The sequence below is a fragment of the Lethenteron reissneri genome, chromosome 26 (genome assembly GCF_015708825.2).
Source record: "Lethenteron reissneri isolate LAM-NWPU_2019-01 chromosome 26, ASM1570882v1, whole genome shotgun sequence".
NCBI classification, from domain to species: domain Eukaryota; kingdom Metazoa; phylum Chordata; class Hyperoartia; order Petromyzontiformes; family Petromyzontidae; genus Lethenteron; species Lethenteron reissneri.
Genome location: NC_083804.1, coordinates 23,289,648 through 23,306,946, shown reverse-complemented (window position 1 = coordinate 23,306,946; position 17,299 = coordinate 23,289,648). Strand labels below are relative to the sequence as shown.

At 47.5% G+C, this 17,299-nt stretch overlaps 1 protein-coding gene across 8 annotated transcripts in view; it reads left to right on the top strand.

Moving 5' to 3' along the window:
* Nucleotides 1-16,978, top strand: part of LOC133347894 (DNA (cytosine-5)-methyltransferase 3A-like) — a 118,087-nt gene extending 101,109 nt beyond the window's left edge. For 3 of the 8 annotated variants that reach the window (XM_061560625.1, XM_061560623.1, XM_061560621.1), the window contains exons 15-23: nucleotides 596-797; nucleotides 3,148-3,232; nucleotides 5,034-5,179; nucleotides 7,119-7,209; nucleotides 8,829-8,977; nucleotides 9,485-9,570; nucleotides 11,639-11,699; nucleotides 12,498-12,616; nucleotides 13,578-16,978. In XM_061560625.1, the coding sequence (XP_061416609.1) occupies nucleotides 596-797; nucleotides 3,148-3,232; nucleotides 5,034-5,179; nucleotides 7,119-7,209; nucleotides 8,829-8,977; nucleotides 9,485-9,570; nucleotides 11,639-11,699; nucleotides 12,498-12,616; nucleotides 13,578-13,719 (1,081 nt within the window). In that variant the 3' untranslated portion in view covers nucleotides 13,720-16,978. The remainder of the gene's footprint in view (nucleotides 1-595; nucleotides 798-3,147; nucleotides 3,233-5,033; nucleotides 5,180-7,118; nucleotides 7,210-8,828; nucleotides 8,978-9,484; nucleotides 9,571-11,638; nucleotides 11,700-12,497; nucleotides 12,617-13,577) is intronic. The other 5 variants (XM_061560627.1, XM_061560629.1, XM_061560626.1 and 2 more) reach the window with 5 other exon arrangements.
* The last annotated feature ends 321 nt before the right edge of the window (nucleotides 16,979-17,299 follow it).

Genomic DNA, 17,299 nt, shown 5'->3' with positions numbered 1-17,299 from the left:
GCACCGGGACACGGGCGATCGTTTGGGGAAGCTGCCCCCACTGAGGCGCCCTCGGAGATGAGGCTTGCGAGAAACTGATACCCCTGCGCCCCTCCCCCTCACCGCCTCCACTTCTATGTATGTTGAACTTCTTTCGCACCGTACATAGCCAACCGTGCTCATTGTAGGTGTGGGGGAAGGACAATAAACTCAGCACGAAAAGCAGTTCTCAAGAAATTAGTTTTCAATCTTCTATGGCCCAATGAGTACTGTCCTAACACAAAACTGGCGCGACACGCAGGGGTAATATTGAGCATTAGGGGTGCAATGGTTTGTTGCGATTTAGAGTTATAATTTGACTTGACAATTGGCATTTTTATTTACATCGCAGTGACTACAGTGGCCTCTAGTGGCTGGAGTGAGTACCTGCTTGTGGTGTGCAAACTTCGCTACTAGGTAGACAAAGGCGGCCGGGCACGGTGCTGGCCACCCCACCCCCTCGTGTAGCGTGCCGGCCTTCACGGGTGCCACTCGCTAACAGCACTTGCCCCAACAGTCTATTAAAGGCTCTACGGGTGGACCTTTGTCTTTGTGTGCGCGGTGTCGCACGGCGCAGGTGCTTCTGTGTGGAGTGCGTGGAGATGCTGGTGAGCGTGGGGGCGGCCAAGTCGGCCATCGCCGAGGAGCCGTGGAGCTGCTTCATGTGCCGGCCCAAGGGGGCGCACGGCATGCTCAGGCGCCGCGACGACTGGGCCAGCAAGCTGCAGAACCTCTTTACCAACGCGCACAGCCAGGAATACGTCAGTGGCAGCGCAAACGCACGTGAACACACGCGATCGCGCACGCGCTCTCACGCACACTCGCACACGCGCACGCCCCAGCGTAGCATCGCGCGTGTCCGTGGGAGACGGACACGAGGCCGAGCGGTCTCGTGCTTGCATTGAGCGCGGAGCGACAACCCTGAGTCGGCGGCGGAGATTATTGTTTTCACGAGACAAACGCGGTTCAGTTGCGCGCAAAGTGGTACTCGTTCTTTATTGGACGTGCAGGGATGGTGGGCCGAGAGTCGTCCCACTCCGACCCGGCGTTGAACTGAGCGTCCCCTTCCGATTGGAGGCTGTGACACACTCGGCCACATTCCAGTGAACACGCCAAAATTGGACCACCGTTGGCGCGTGGTTGACACTGTTGGGAAAAAAACGCCGACCCCGACGTTTATGCTTTACCGGGATGCGTGTGCATGCAGACACCGGGTACAACGCAGGCTTAACGGTGTGCTCACGTTCTGCCACCCCGTGGCCACGTGGGCAACCACGGTCCAGAAGGAATGCGTTTCACTCGCGATGAGTCACAATGATTCCCTCATCATGGAAGCAAGACCCCGCAGATGAAATGTTTCAATTAAAAAATATTGGTGATGCAATTTTCATTTCTCAAATAAAGATTAAATGAGATACACCTTCGTCATTGTTTCAATAAGTTCTGTTTGTGTTCTTCTGAGCCACATTCAGTAACTAATTGTTACACTTTACAGCCCTTTGTCAATCCACTGCTGGATGAAGGCATCCCCATGCCTTGTTTGTCGTGGGGGTTGTTAGACCATGATTCACGACATTGACAGTGTGGGTTTGTGAAAGCAGAGGTCACAGACTTGTTTAGATATCGCTCACCATGGCTGGGAATTGAACTTGAGCTCTAAGCGCACTGCACTAATCAATGCACCGCCATGCCCCTGAATATATAAGTGTTTATATGACATTAATGTGTGACGTTTTACATGATTTTTTGTTATTTCGTATCAATTTCAAATTGTCTTGATTTCACAATGATCTTATTTCGTGTGCTGTATGTTGGCATAGATCTTGTGTAAATGACCAATATGTATCCAAAAATATTTTTTATTAAATGTAAATTGCAAAAAATATATGTTGGGTTTTTTTGGAATAAACATTCTAACCCGAATTGCAAAATGAGAGGCACCTGAAAGAGCTCATGTCAGAGAGGGGCATGGTCCGCGCGTGCGGCACATGTCGCATGCTCGCTGCTGTGGACACCTCTGCCGAGGTCCGCGTGATGCGCAGAGAGTTTGTAAATGTCCGTGCACAGCACGCTTCGAAGAGCCACCAAACGTCCTGGTTTGGCAGGGCCAGTGCCAGTGGTTTTGGAAAGGCTATCCCGGTATTTAAATCTAACGCCCTCATGACGCGGGCAAAGGGCAGGGCTGCCGGAGTAGTGGGCGGGGTTACCTGGGTAGTGGGCGGGGTTACCTGGGTAGTGGGCGGGGTTACCTGGGTAGTGGGCGGGGTTACCTGGGTAGTGGGCGGGGTTACCTGGGTAGTGTGCGGGTTACCTGGGTAGTGGGCGGGGTTACCTGGGTAGTGGGCGGGGTTACCTGGGTAGTGGGCGGGGTTACCTGGGTAGTGGGCGGGGTTACCTGGGTAGTGTGCGGGTTACCTGGGTAGTGGGCGGGGTTACCTGCGTAGTGGGCGGGGTTACCTGGGTAGTGGGCGGGGTTACCTGGGTAGTGTGCGGGTTACCTGGGTAGTGGGCGGGGTTACCTGGGTAGTGTGCGGGTTACCTGGGTAGTGGGCGGGGTTACCTGGGTAGTGGGCGGGGTTACCTGGGTAGTGGGCGGGGTTACCTGGGTAGTGGGCGGGGTTACCTGGGTAGTGGGCGGGGTTACCTGGGTAGAGGGCGGGGTTACCTGGGTAGTGGGCGGGGTTACCTGGGTAGTGGGCGGGGTTACCTGGGTAGTGGGCGGGGTTACCTGGGTAGAGGGCGGGGTTACCTGGGTAGTGGGCGGGGTTACCTGGGTAGTGGGCGGGGTTACCTGGGTAGTGGGCGGGGTTACCTGGGTAGAGGGCGGGGTTACCTGGGTAGTGGGCGGGGTTACCTGGGTAGTGGGCGGGGTTACCTGGGTAGTGGGCGGGGTTACCTGGGTAGTGTGCGGGTTACCTGGGTAGTGGGCGCAGAAGAGTCGCTGGAGCCAACGTGAGCTTGAGCGAGGAGGAGGAGGCCGCTCACTGCATGGGCGAGGCTAGTGGCTGAGTGGGTGTGGCTCGCCTTGTGTTCTGGATGAGCCTGCCAGGAACGTGGTAGCTTTATGCAGTTCGTGCTGTTCGCCACTGGGTGGCATGCTCACCGTACGCTTGTTGTTGGGTTTTGCAGCCCATCCCAAAGATATACCCGCCAATCCTCGCCTCCCAGCGCAAGGCCATCCGCGTCCTCTCCCTGTTCGACGGAATCGCTACAGGTGCTTTGGCTTTATTGCTCCGTGTGTGTATCCGTGTGTGTTGTTTGTGTTCATATGCCTGCCCTGCGCTACGAAACACGACCAACACCAGTTACGATTATCTGAACTGGTTCTGGGCCACCCCTAGGTCGACTCAGCCTCAAATGAGTACCTGGTGTGGTGTGTAAACATTGCCACTGGGGAGACAAAGGTGGCCGGGCGTGGTGCTGGCCACCCCACCCCCTCGTGTGCGGTGCCAGCCTTTATAGATGCTCGCTAACTGCACTTGCCCCAACAGTCCGTTAAGCTTATACGGGGGGTCTTTGTCTTTATGCCCTGTGCAGTCTCCAGATGCTTGCCGAGCAGAGGTCCACAGGCCCATAATGCCAAGCGACCAGCAACAAGCAGTGCCCTTAGATAAGAGCAACTTGGGAAAACAGACTGTGGGCAAGGAAGAGTATTGACGTGCCGTGTGGGTGGCTGGGGGCACAGTAGAAATGAGACAAATCAAACCATCTGCTTAACATCAGAGGAGGAATCAATGAGTGAAGTACTATTTGACGCGATCATCAACCATGATCAATCCACTGGTGGATGAAGGCCTCCCCAAGCCATTGCCACATATTATGACCTCGAAATGCAAAAATCTGCTTCACACCTGTGCATCAGCCGCGCAATTAGCTGATGTATTCAATGCCATATGAATGGCAATTATCATTAAAATAGTAGCTGAAAACATTTTCCGCATCTTTTGCAAAATATGTCTGACAACCATAAAATACTAAGTGTTTACGCAAAGCAATTAGAAATCATTACCTCCAAATTATACCGTGCACGGGAAAGTTTAGCGTCAACTTATTTGTTAAACATGTTATATTTAATATATATGTTTGTGCATACCTCCGATGGTAATCAATTGCTTTACATTACAGTTTTAATTGCCCCCTTTTTCCTAATTCATTAACCGGCCCAGCTTTGCTCATTCCTCAGTTTCTATGATTTCACCGTTGCAATTGAGCGAGTGTGCGGCGGACGAACGAGCGAGCGTACACACGTACCACGGTTGTACTTCCGTGTTTAACTAGGGCGCCATGGTAGCGAGATGTTAACTACCTTGCCTGGTAAACAGGAGGTCCTGGGTTCGATCCCGATCCTGACGCCTGCTGTATATTTGGAGTTTGCATGTTCACTCTTCCCGTGGTCGTGTGGATTTTTCTCCGGTCCTCCGGTTTTTCCATCCGCATTTCGAGTATTTGGCTGCTATACATTCCACGTGATGATAAGCCACTTCGTTAAGCTATCATTTGTGGCCAGGTCGCTTTTGAAAAAGAGCTTTATAGCTCAGTGGGCCTGATCTGGTCAAATCAAAAATAGTTTTTCATCGTTTTAACTACTCACTGTTTAACTACTCACTGTTTAACTACCCCCATCCACCCCCTGCTTTCTCTCCACCATGATATTAAATTTGGTTATTCACTTAATTTGACAAAAGTTCAAGCTCCATAAACTTCTCCGCATTGGGGCACGTGGGAAATTGTAGCTTCGCCAGTGTGAAGGGGTCTCGGAAGCAGTTCTGTGATATCATCTTCCACGGTCCATTCTCTAACGTGGAGTAACGCACTCCTCTGCGACGGTTCCCAATGGATATGCCATCTCATGACATGACGCCGGTAGCACGCAAATAATAATTAATAGCTCTTAAGTCGATCCAATGCTGGACGAAGGCCTCCCAACCGTGGTCACGATAGCAGAATTGAGAGCTTCATTTTTAACTTTAGACCTCAGCTGCTGCCCGTACCATCACGCGCGTGTCCCCCGCTAGGTCTCCTGGTCCTCAAGGACCTGGGTATCAAGCTGGAGCGCTATGTGGCGTCCGAGATCTGCGAGGACTCAATCGTGGTGGGCACCGTGCGACACGAGGGCAAGATTACCTACGTGGGCGACATTCGCAACCTGACGCGCAAACACGTGAGTGGGCCTCGCGACACGGCGACACGACGGCGGCACGGTGCATGACCTGAGGCAGCCCGAGCGCCTTGTCGCCCGATTCTCTCAAGATCGCTAAACCGCGGTTGTCGTTTTTAGAAAGAGCTTGATTCCTGATGAATATTGTTCATGAATTTTTCATGCAGGAATTCAAGTTTGAAATAAATAGCTGTTTTACATGTTAAACGTGCGTGGTTTTCCCGCTTCGGAGCTGAAAGTAAGCCCGGAATATTGAAGTAGTTGATTGAATAATTCATTGTGTTCCTGATGGCGTGCGTGCCTTATTGTAAAGTTGCGGTGATTAGAAGACGGACGTTACTTTGCGTCAACTGCAGTTAATTAACTTTTAAGTCATCTTTATTTCTTATGGAAATACGGCAAAGAACAAAATCTATTTCAAATGCAAAATATAATTACACGGTTGTGGAAAACTGATATCGGGGTAACAGTGAAATCGTGAAAACGTATGTTATATCCTGAGACTGATTTCGCGGCAGTCCAACAAAATAATAATCTTTCCTTTCACCAGACAGGAAGGTGTGAAAAGGTATAACGCCTCTGTTACACAGAAACCATGGGTGCCCGTGTGAGCTAAGCGCCACCATTTCATTTTTGTAATCGCACCATTTCCATCGGGGAGTCATTGGCCTAGAACGCTTGACGTGGGCCCGGAGCAAGCAGTGAACCGGGGGCTGCCTGTGTCCCACGACTGTCCCCTCTCAGCTCACCTCTCCGCGTGCCGACGCCACGATGCACACGTGCGCACGATGGTTCACGATGTAGGACCGGGCGTCTTGGTGTCACGTGAGCAGTTCATGTGCACGCACCCGACAGCCAACGGCCGCCCAGCTGCCCACTTGCCCTCGCCTCCCGAGTCCCAAAGCCACGTAGCACCGCCGCCCTCTGCGCACGCCTGCGCTGTCCATGCCTAAGGCCGGCGCTGCCAGGGCCCCCAGCCGACCGCCAACGCTCGCCTCCTGTGTCGCCCTCCCCCCCCCCCCTTTTCAAAGCCCAGCGCCTGGGCCCCTTCAGCTTGTGGCCCCGGTGGAGTTAGCGCTGCCTGCGTGCTCGATAGCCACACAACGGGCGGGGGGGGGGAGTGGTACCATGGTGCTTAGGCCATTGCGTTCATTTCCCGGCCATGACTACCATCAATGATTTAGTGATATCTGAACCGGCCCCTTCATAAACCCGCAGTGACCAGTGTGGTGAAGTATGATAAAAAAAAACACCCATTGCCGACATTGAATGGGGAGGCCTTCATCCAGCAGTAATATGAGAAAGGACTGGAAAGTATTCTTTGTTAATTTCCGTATCTTATCGTTACGTTGTTTATGTATGACACCAGAATACGGTGACTTACACTTATTTTTAAAGCGACATTTTCTTCGACATCCCGTCTACAGGCGACGAATTCGCTCCATCCCACAATGCTAGCTGATGACATAACGCATGCTTACTGTGCCATACCAGGGCAAAATGCTAATGAAAGATTTCCATCTTTGTAAAATTTATAAGAACAATCATCTTTTGTTACTAGCCTTGCGAAGAACGAAAAAAACCCCCAAGTCATTACAAAGGCCTGCTATGTTTTGTACAGTGTTGAATTAAAACCATCCACACGATGCACCGCGACCATATTTCAAATCGCCCAACTTTTCCAACTCGCAGTGATTGCAGATTTGACAAATCCGTTGCGTAAACACTCTGTAATCCCCGCCGACGCTCGCCATGCGGGCTTAACCAAAGCCCGGCACGCCGCCGGCCACTACCGCCACCACCACCGCTACTTGCCACCCCCTGGGCACGGCCGCCGGGCCCGGGGGGGCGGCCGCCGGGCCCAGACACCACGGCGGGGCGCTCGGCTCGCAAGGTCCGGTGGCACAAACAGCTGAGCCCGGTGGGCTCTCTTCTCTCGCAGATCCTGGAGTGGGGGCCATTTGACCTGGTGATCGGAGGCAGCCCGTGCAACGACCTGTCCATCGTCAACCCTGCCAGGAAGGGTTTGTATGGTGGGCGTTCCAGCGCAAGTGCTAGTAGCTAGCACGCGTGCCCACGATTTCATTGTCTAGTTCATTTTCAAGCGTGAAAGCGGCGGTCAGTGAATGGGGGCAAAAAACAACTGTCATGTTTTTGGAAGTTTGGTAAAAGCATGCATAAATTAGCGTTTACGGGGGGGAGCTGTGTTTATTGTAAAGTGACAGAGAATGTACTTGTGTTTTTTTAAACAAAGGCACAAGATTAATTTAATTGCTTAATAATATTATTATCGCCATGTGTTAGTTTGGTCAGCAGACTGGGCCTCCCCTGTGAGAAGGGAGCCGTGGGAACGTTGATGTCAGCAGCGAGGCAGGCAGGGAGGTTTCTGGCCTCGTGCCCCGAGGTGTATCGTCATCAGGGTTCATCAGGGTTGAGTTGCAGGCGCGAGCAGAGACTCGTGACGGGCAGGCGGGCGGGCCAGGCAAGCGCTCTCTCGCTAACTCTTTAATAATGCACGTGCACAGCACCTTCCTGAAGTCGGCACCGCCGAAAGCCAACGCCATGAAAATCCTAAATTGGAATTGTTTCACAAACTTACATTCAACAATGCTAGATTTAATAATGTGCGCTTTACGCTTATATTTCATGTTGCGGTGCATTCTAGTTTATTTTTTAATACGAGATAACAATTTTAATATGTTTACAATTAATGCTTATCCTACTGCCTACCTTGCTCGTGATATAATGAATAGGGTTGTGATGAATCCCCTCTCATGTGTGAATCGTTGAATTCCCAGGATTCAAAGCCACGATGCAATTCAATAATCTTTTATTGTCCCCTTGTGGTAAAAGTAGCGGCCCCTAGTGGCAGCAGAGGTCACATGAGCCCATTAAATACAATGCTGACATGAATTACCTGATGCACGTATTGTAAACGTTCCCATCGCTCTGTCCCATCCCTGATCTCCACATTGCTGCTAATTAACTTCGTCTATATACAAATCCTTTCTGATTGGAAGATAAACGCTCAGCCATGCAATTAATAGCTCAACCTCCTGCTGGTGGTGAACTGCACTAGAGGGAACTCTAGAGAGCCTGTCTAGAGGCTATATTGGCCTACTCTTCCATGCTGTCCACGTTGCCTGCCGGTCGATTAACTGTGGCGTGCCCTGCTGCTGCTGGGTGGACAGCAGCACGGGGGGGGGGGGGGCGGGGGTCGGATTAAAATAAAAACTTCCATCCTTGTTTAAACTGCCGTGCCGGGAGATCGAACCGGCATAGCGAAAAATGTAATTGTGAGTGGGTAGCTAAGTAGCGGTGTGAACGTAGCAGATTGCGCTGCACGCGGGATGTCGTGCACGTTCAGCGATAGGGATTAATTTGTATGAACAACAGAAGCCGAACCTGCGTCGCGTATCGGTCTGCGCCAGCAATGGACATCAGCGGCCCCTAGGGCAGGTTAAGCCAGGTCGGCGGCTGGGTGTTGGGCACTCCGCAAGATCCCAAGTCGCTACGTTTTCCTCGTCTCGGTGGGCTGCCCGTCGAGCTGGCCGCGCGTGCGCGCCGACGCGGACGCGCGTGCTCGCGTTGCATGTGCGTGTGCGTTGCGTGTGCGCCGCGTGTGCCTGTGCGTGTGTGCACTCGCGTGCAGAAGGCACGGGGCGACTGTTCTTCGAGTTTTACCGCCTTCTGCACGAGGCCAAGCCCAAGGAGGGGGAGGAGCGTCCCTTCTTCTGGCTCTTTGAGAACGTGGCCGCCATGGGCGTCAACGATAAGCGTGACATCTCGCGTTTCCTGGAGGTACGGAACGGGGACATTGAATGGTTAATGTGGAGGGAGGGAGGGAGGTGTCTGTGCGGGTTCAGAGGTCAGAGCGCGGAGCCGAAACGCCCCAGAATCCTGGGTTTGAAGCCAGGCTGCCACCTGTGATTATTACAGATATTCAAAGCAGAGTGAGTTTATGCTCTAATGGCTTCACCACAACAAACCCATTTAGCACCTTGAGAACCATTTTAAGGGCGCTTTTTAAATTTACATTATTATAATGAGTATATTTAGTTTGGATCTATGCCTACATTGCATACATTCCAGCTTTGAGAATTAAAAATGTTGCGTTTTGACTGTCATACAACAAACATTGCTCTCTGTAGCAGAACAATTTCAGCGTAACTCTTAAATGTCAGTGGAATTGTCTTTATTAGCTTAAGACTCGCATACAAATGGCAAAATGTGGAATAACGTAACGATATTAAAAATGCTAAATATTGCATAATAATGTCCACTTGCTCCTTGTTCCTTCCGTTGCAGTGTAACCCTGTGATGATTGATGCCAAGGATGTGTCGGCAGCTCACCGCGCCCGCTATTTTTGGGGGAACCTGCCGGGCATGAACAGGTCAGCGGTCGTGTTGTGACGCCCAGTGAACATGAAACGTTGGGCCAACGGTCCCTGCCACGTGCCAAGAGTTGGCCCAGCATTGCGTGTGTGCTGGGTACTCTCCCTGCATGAGTTTGCCTCAGAGACTCCCGCTTGTCTGTGTAGATAAATATAGACTTGGCAGATCAGCGTGGTTATAAGAGATTGGTGGACAGCCCACTCAGATTCAGTGGTCAAGCTGACATTATTATTATTATTTATTCCACGGAGAATGAATGAGTTTAATTTGATGTATTTTGATTAATTGAAATTCCACGATAAAACGATAACATTTGTGTTGCAGTAACACAAGCGTACATTGTCCAGCACAATAATGAATCATCGTAGGTTGGAGAGGCTCATAATAATATTAATATTGAGTTGAGTTTTTAGACTCCCTCATTTGTGCTACTGCATCATACAATGCTGAGCAATCCGCAAATACGGAAGCACATAGATTAAGATGTTTTAATCCAAGATTAGTGCTTAAACAAATGTAACAGTATTCTTTGGTTCTTTCGGTAAAGTCACGTAGATGGAAAAATAATAAAATAAAAATAATAAAACATTTAAAATGCATTAAAACCACAACCTCCATCTACGTGACTTTACCGAAAAAGACAAAGAATTTGAATTCCTGCAGTCACGAAAGTTTTAAGTCAAAATTTCAATGAAACAGTTTCAAAAGATATACACAGAAATGTATGCCTTTCAAGTGCATAATCTTTTTACTTAGCTTCTATAGCACTTGGTTGTTGGTAGAGCTGATAAGCAGCTCCAGGGCCAATAAGCCCAGTTATCAAGATAAAGATAATTTTAATAAAAATGTCAATCTCGACTGCGTAGAATGTATTTAGTAAAGCTTTAAAATGATAACCGATTCGCTCAAAATGGTGCAGCGGTTTAAAAGAAGTTTCGACAAACGCCGCTTGATATTAGCCGTGATCTTATAGGTGGTTATTTTCAGCCAAAATAATTGATGTCTTCACTTAAATAAATACTTGTGGGGGGAAACTGCTGTCGTGTCAACAAGATGCTTTCCTGCAAGATGCTTTCCACGAATGGCTGGTATAATTCAACCGTTATTATCCGTGTTATACACGTGTATAACACGTATAACACGTGTATAACACGTGTTATACACGTGTTATACACGTGTTATACACGTGTTGCAGTAGGTGAAGTAACGACCACAAGATGCATTGCACACGCAGCCGCGCTGCATCGCCCAGACCTCCGGGTCGGAGCTGCAGCAGCACTGAAGCACCACCGCTCAACACGGCCGACCGAGACACAAAGACAACCACTGCATCCCCCAAATAAATTAGGATCACGTTGAACGTGTCAGAACTGTCAATGCATTTGCTTGAAGCCGTGCGTGTTTATGTTGGGGGCGCCATGGTGGCGAGATGTTAACTCACTCGCCTGGTATGCCGGAGGTCGTGGATCTATTCTGACCCTGACGCCTGTCTATTTGAAGTTTGCATGTTCTCCCTGTGGTGGCGTTGATTTTTCTCCTGGTCCTCCGGTTTTTCCCTCCACGTTTAGAAATGTGTGCTTCGAGTATTTGGTTGTTATAAATTTCCACATGATCAGCCACTTCGTTGAGTTATCATGGGTGGTCAGGTCGCTTCTGAAAAAAGCTGTATGGTTCAGTGGGCCTTACCTGGTGAAATAAAAGTAGTATCGTATAGTGTTGTTGTGCACGTTTTTAAATTTCTTACATTCCAGTGGAGAGTGGTAGTGCAGTGGTTAGCGCGCTGCGCTACAAACCCGTCGACCTGGGTTCGATTCGCGCTGATGGTCAACACCAGTGACGATTATCTGAATCAGTCCTGGGCCTCCCCTAGGTCGAGTCAGCCTCAAATGAATACTTCGTGCGGTGTGTAAACATCGCCACTAGGGACACAAAGGTGGCCAGGCGAGGTGCTGGCCACCTATCTCCTTGTGTGCCATGCCGGTCTTCATAGGTGCTCGCAAACAGCACTAGCCCCCAACAGTCTGTTAAGGCTATACGGGGGGTCTTTGTCTTACGTGTGTTTTAAAGGCCACTGGGATCGGACCTGTCTGAGCTGCAAGACTGCTTGGAGCACGGGCGAACTGCCAAGGTACTGCGCTGAGAGAGGCCTCGCTTTCTCCTCATCTTCCTCCCCCACCTGGACAAGAAAATCCTCTCGTTTTTTTATTTTCGCATTCGTTGATATTCATTCACACTGTCGGTGAACACTTTAAATGTGCTTAAAAATATAACGGCACAAGGTGCATTTGAATCGTGGCATCAGGGGTTTGCAAGCTCTTACTAATCACGTGCCTTTGAATGCCCAATTGGCCTCAAGATCCACTGACATAAGGTCAAATGTCTTCATGGAATCTTGATAATTACCCGTGCTCTTTGCTTGATAAGGTTGCCAGCACATTCGGTGGCTTATCCTCTCAATGATGAATTTCAAGCCAGGTAATTGGTGCTGCCCAATTAAAAAACATCTTTCTCTCGCGATTTGAGTGGGAAAGTAGTTTGTTCATGTACTGTGTATTCTATCAGTCATAGTAAACAGGTGTTTTCGTTGAAAATATGATAGCACAAAATTGATGGGTCATTAAAACTGACTGAACAGCCGGAAAATACCTCTTCTCAAATTCGATTTTTTTTTATCTGTCAACTCTTACAGCAACTTGCTTGCCTTTGGCATGGTATGTAGATCCAGGTACATGGCATTTACATAATGAGTACCCAAAATTGCTTGTGGACCCATCAAAAGAACTTTCACAAAAAAATTATTCCTCGTTAATATGACAAATCGTTGCTTTATAATATGGGAAGCAAAGCTTGCTTTTTAGGTATTTTCAAAGGGTTTTCAAAGTGCTGACATCTCCATCCTGTGACACCCGCTCTCTCCACCGCACAGTTCAGCAAAGTGCAGACCATCACCACAAAGTCCAACTCCATCAAACAGGGCAAGGACCAGCTGCTGCCCGTCGTGATGAACGGAAAGGAAGACGTTCTCTGGAGCACAGAAATGGAGCGGTGAGTTTACTCTGCAAAGCCGATTCAAGCTAAACGCTAGGAAAGAGGATCCAGCTCTTCAATGACCTCATAACGTCAAGAGAAAGATAGTGAAAGCCACAGCTGTTTGGATCGCTAAAATACCAAAGAGGTTCAGCATGCTCAGATATTTTGTTTCGTGACTGGGTACAAAAAGAGGTTATTGGTTTGCGCCACAAACAGCCGTTGTTATTTCTTTCCCTCTGTGTCACCTTTAGCTCCTGTTGCTTATGTTTGGTTTAGTTGACCTTAGGTGAGGTACAGAGCTTGACTTAGAATTTGAGTACACGAGGCCAAACGTAATTTTTTTTATGAATAATGAGCTCAGGCTAGCGTCTAAAACAAATATTCCCATCTCTATGGATGGTCTTCATTTGTACTTTTACCAACACGTTGTCTAAAACTTGTTTTTGGCCTGTAGCACTTCTCTGCTCTAACAAAAATACTGAAACCCCCACTCCCCCCCTTCTTAAAACTGCCTAGACAAGCATGTTTTCCCCCAATTTGTCCAGCATCTTGAGATGCAGTCCCATGTAAATGCTTCGCAAATACAGATTCTACTGTGGTGTCGCATTAAAACTAAACTTTTTTAATAGAAATTTTTATTTTACCAGGTAAGACCCATGAAGCTATATGGCTCTTTTTCAGAAGCAACCTGGCCACAAATAATATCCCAGTGAAGTGGCTTATCATGTGTGTATATATATATAACAGCCTAATACTCTGAACGCGTGATGTTGATTCTAAATGTGGAGGGAAAAACCGAAGGATCCAGAGAAAAATCCACGCGACCACAGGGAGAACATGCAAACGCCAAATATACAGGCATTGTCAGGGTTGGGATCGAACCCACGGCCTCCTGCATACCAGGCAAGGTATAAACATCTCGCCACCGCATATTGTTTCATGCTCCTTGTCCGCTCTTGCTGGGTGTGTTCTGTAGGATATTCGGCTTTCCAGTGCACTATACGGATGTCTCGAACATGAGCCGGCTCGCCCGTCAGCGACTGCTGGGCCGCTCGTGGAGTGTGCCGGTCATCCGCCACCTCTTCTCCCCGCTGAAGGACTACTTCTCCTGCGTTTAGGCCTCCGCCACGCCGCGCCAGGGCCGTCGCAAACACAATCGCGCAAAGACGCAGCACACGAGCCTGCACTAAGAAAACGCCTAAAAGAGGCATGCACGCTGCACCGGTAATGGCCAGTGGTATAGCGTTTAGGTGAAGAGGCAAAACTTAAGATAAAAAAAACTAAATTTTACTAAGTACAGTACTATCATGATGAGGCCGGCCTACGCAAAGCTAGGCCACCTTTGCTTGGGATTGCGTGCAAGTCTGCGTGAATGATGCCGCAGTTATATCAATTGTTTTACATTGTTCTTATTTGAGCTACAAGGTAAAGATGTTTTTCATCGCTAGGCCAAGGTCCGAATGAATTTCGACCAGGCCTATGCTGTCAAGTACTGCATAGGAAGTTGCTGCTAGGCCTCTTCACAGGTGTCCTGAGGTGTTCCCGTGGAGGAATCCTGATTTCTCAAGGTGCAGCACATTTCCTCTTTTAAATGTGTTGTAATTTTAATAGCTTAGAAAGAATTTAATACAAAGTCTCTACAGTACAGGGGAGCCTATGTAATCTTACATTTTTTTTCTGCTGGATTTAAACTGAGTAACTGCTTCCTATGAAATAACAGGTCTGTTTTAAGAAACAAAACAAACGTTTTTATTTTTTAATCATTTTTTTAAACCGCTTATTTAATCGTGTGAATACAATTTTAAGTCGAATGAATTTATAATGAAAATATGAAGAAGTTGGTTTATTTGGCAAGAAATGTAAGGTTTAAACATAGATCCACTGTACCTCTATCGAGTACCAGCTGTTGACACCACTGTCCGAACCCTTCTTGCCATCGGCAGTGTTGTCACGTATTATTACTTTACGTGTTCATTTCAAAGGGTTTTTTTTTCTTCTTCTTCTACTTCTTTGTAATTCAGCGTTGTTGTTGTGTTGTTCGCGTCCGTTACTCGAGGGTCTGTTCGCTTCGTCTGCCCCAGTAAACCCAGACATTTCCCTGTGCAGCTTCCAGAGACCTCGAGCAACTACCCGTAGACAATCTCCTCGCTCGGCTGGGCCACAGTGGAGCAAGCACCGCAGCAAAGCAACGTCCAGAGACATGCGCAAACAAACGCAACCTGATTGGCATTCTGTGTAAATTACCTGTCGCGTTTACCTGCAGTGTTGGGGTGTTTCTGGCCAGCCGGGATAAAGCCCATGTCTCACCTCAGATTGTAAATGAATCCTAACTCTTGAAATGCTTGTGGGCATTTCACCTGCATGGGACCTATTGTGACATTTAAATCAAATTGCATGAACGTGGGCTTAAGAATCATAGTTTTCAAAAGTTATGGACATACACGAATTGTATTTTACATAGGCACACCCGTAAAACGTAATGGTAAAATGATTTATTTTAATCCACAGTCGTTTTTAAACTTGCTTCAAGAGAGTTTTGGTGTTTGGCATCGTTACGTCCATATGAACCCAATGCAGCAAAAATCAATTGTTGTACTCTAATTCTATGCTCCGTGCCTTCACTAACCTGCACTGAACAGCGCGGTGAAGTATAGTCGGAACAACCTCCACGACTCAGACGACGAGGGGAGGCCCTTATCCAGCAGTAGATTAACAAAGTAGATGAATAAAATCCGCACCTCCGATTAGCACCGTTGGCTACGTATGGTGCGAATGAAGTTCATCATGCATATATACAAAGGGCTGTACACCTACATGTCCACAGATTCTGCCAACAACGACCCCTGCCTCCGAAACTCGGGCGTCGTGAGTTTCACACTTGAGCAGCCAAAGCAAAGGCTCTTCCTGAAGAATGCGACCGGGTGGAGGGGATTGTCCTGGGCAATTTAAGGCAGCTTTGGGCTCATTGTTGGCTGCGGGGCGAACAGACCACGCGTATGTCTTCTCATTGGCTAGCGGCAGTGCAATTTTCCACACTTTAATGCCTGTTGTTGAAAAAAAAAACGAAAAAGAAAAAAGTTAAAAAAAGGTGAAACTAATACAAAGTTGAGGACTCCAAAACCATCTGAGCCTTACTGTGGGTGAAGTTGAGCCTGTATTGACACAGCTGACTTTCAGGTGGTTTTACACAGTATTTCAGGTACAAAATGCAGAGGACGTTATAATACACTCACCACATATGGGGGGGCTGGATTTAGAGAGGTTTTGATGCTTTTGTGGAAGAACATGCTGGGGGGAAAACATCCAAATTGGCAATCAGCCTTTGGGTTTGTTTTTTTTGTCAGTGTTGTGATTTTTGTTGTCTATTTTTTGTACACTAACACGGGGGGGATTTTTTTCACTCTCCAGAGGAAAAGGAAAAAAACCCACCCCCCCCCCCCCACCCGACATTCATAGAGCGTCACTTTACCGCATCTCCAACGCACGGCCAATAATGAGGTGATGAACTTCGAAACGATGCTAGAAACCTTGTGCAAAACGGGCAATGTGCCGTAATTTTTCGCCCACGTGTCTGTGGAAACTACGTCTACGAGACGCAAAAAAACGAATTGATACATTTCCTCGCGGATTAGTGTTTTTTTGTGAAGGGCGCAAGCTAAAATACAGATTTTTGGATATTAGTTGGTAAAGGAAAGGCGGTAGATACAAAAAACGAGTTTGTTTTCCCTATATCTCAATACCTTGTTTGAGTTACAGGTATTATTTGCCGGTCTTAAATTAATGCGATTTTTGATGAGCTTATTCTTCAACGATCAATGTAAAAGTATAACCCCGATCCGCACAAAGGTCCACGAGCAGATCAATGAATTTTTAATAAATACAAAAAAAAACTTCGAGAAATTGCACGCTCAGATATTTATTGTCCTGAAACATATTTAAAAAGTATTGCACAAATAAAAATTTACACAATTTCGTTGTTTTAACTTATCACCTAAAACAGATTTTGTGCGATTATTTTGATATTTATAAATATGCTGAAGTGCTTTTCAAGACATAAAAATAGCAAACTTTTACTATCTTCTATGCAAAAATCTAACTAAAGTGATATGACAGTTGTTTCAAACTGTATTGATGTGGCACATTTTAAAATTGTTTAATAGGATTAACGTGAAGTCTGAGGGTAACCTTCACAAACATAAGCTTTTACTTACCTATAAAATATCCTGAATACACTTGAATTCTACTTTTTAGCTGTAGGAAGGTAAAACCTATCTTGAGCGAGTTTCTTTCTTGGTAGCATGCAAACAGAATACTGCCGCTCACCACCGCACCTTCTTTGCACGTGCAAGGATTTGTATGGACCCAAGCAGTTTGGTCTTAACAAAAAAAAATGCAAAAATAATGCAAACAATCAAAACTCACCACACTGGGTAAGTCAATGGGTGATATTATCTAAATATCGGCTAAAGTATTTGAGATAACATAAACCTACTCGCCTGTCCGATGTAAATCTAGTATAATTACCCAGTGTGTATCCCAACTGGCACATTCATAACCGTGCCATGTAACTCTCCATGTACAAAAAATAGGCATCTGTGAGCATTTTTTTTGGGACTTTATTTTCTATGTGTTGCTATAGCAGTAAAAGGAGGATACGTTTAATCGGAACGAAGAGTTAATAGTAAATATATGTTATAA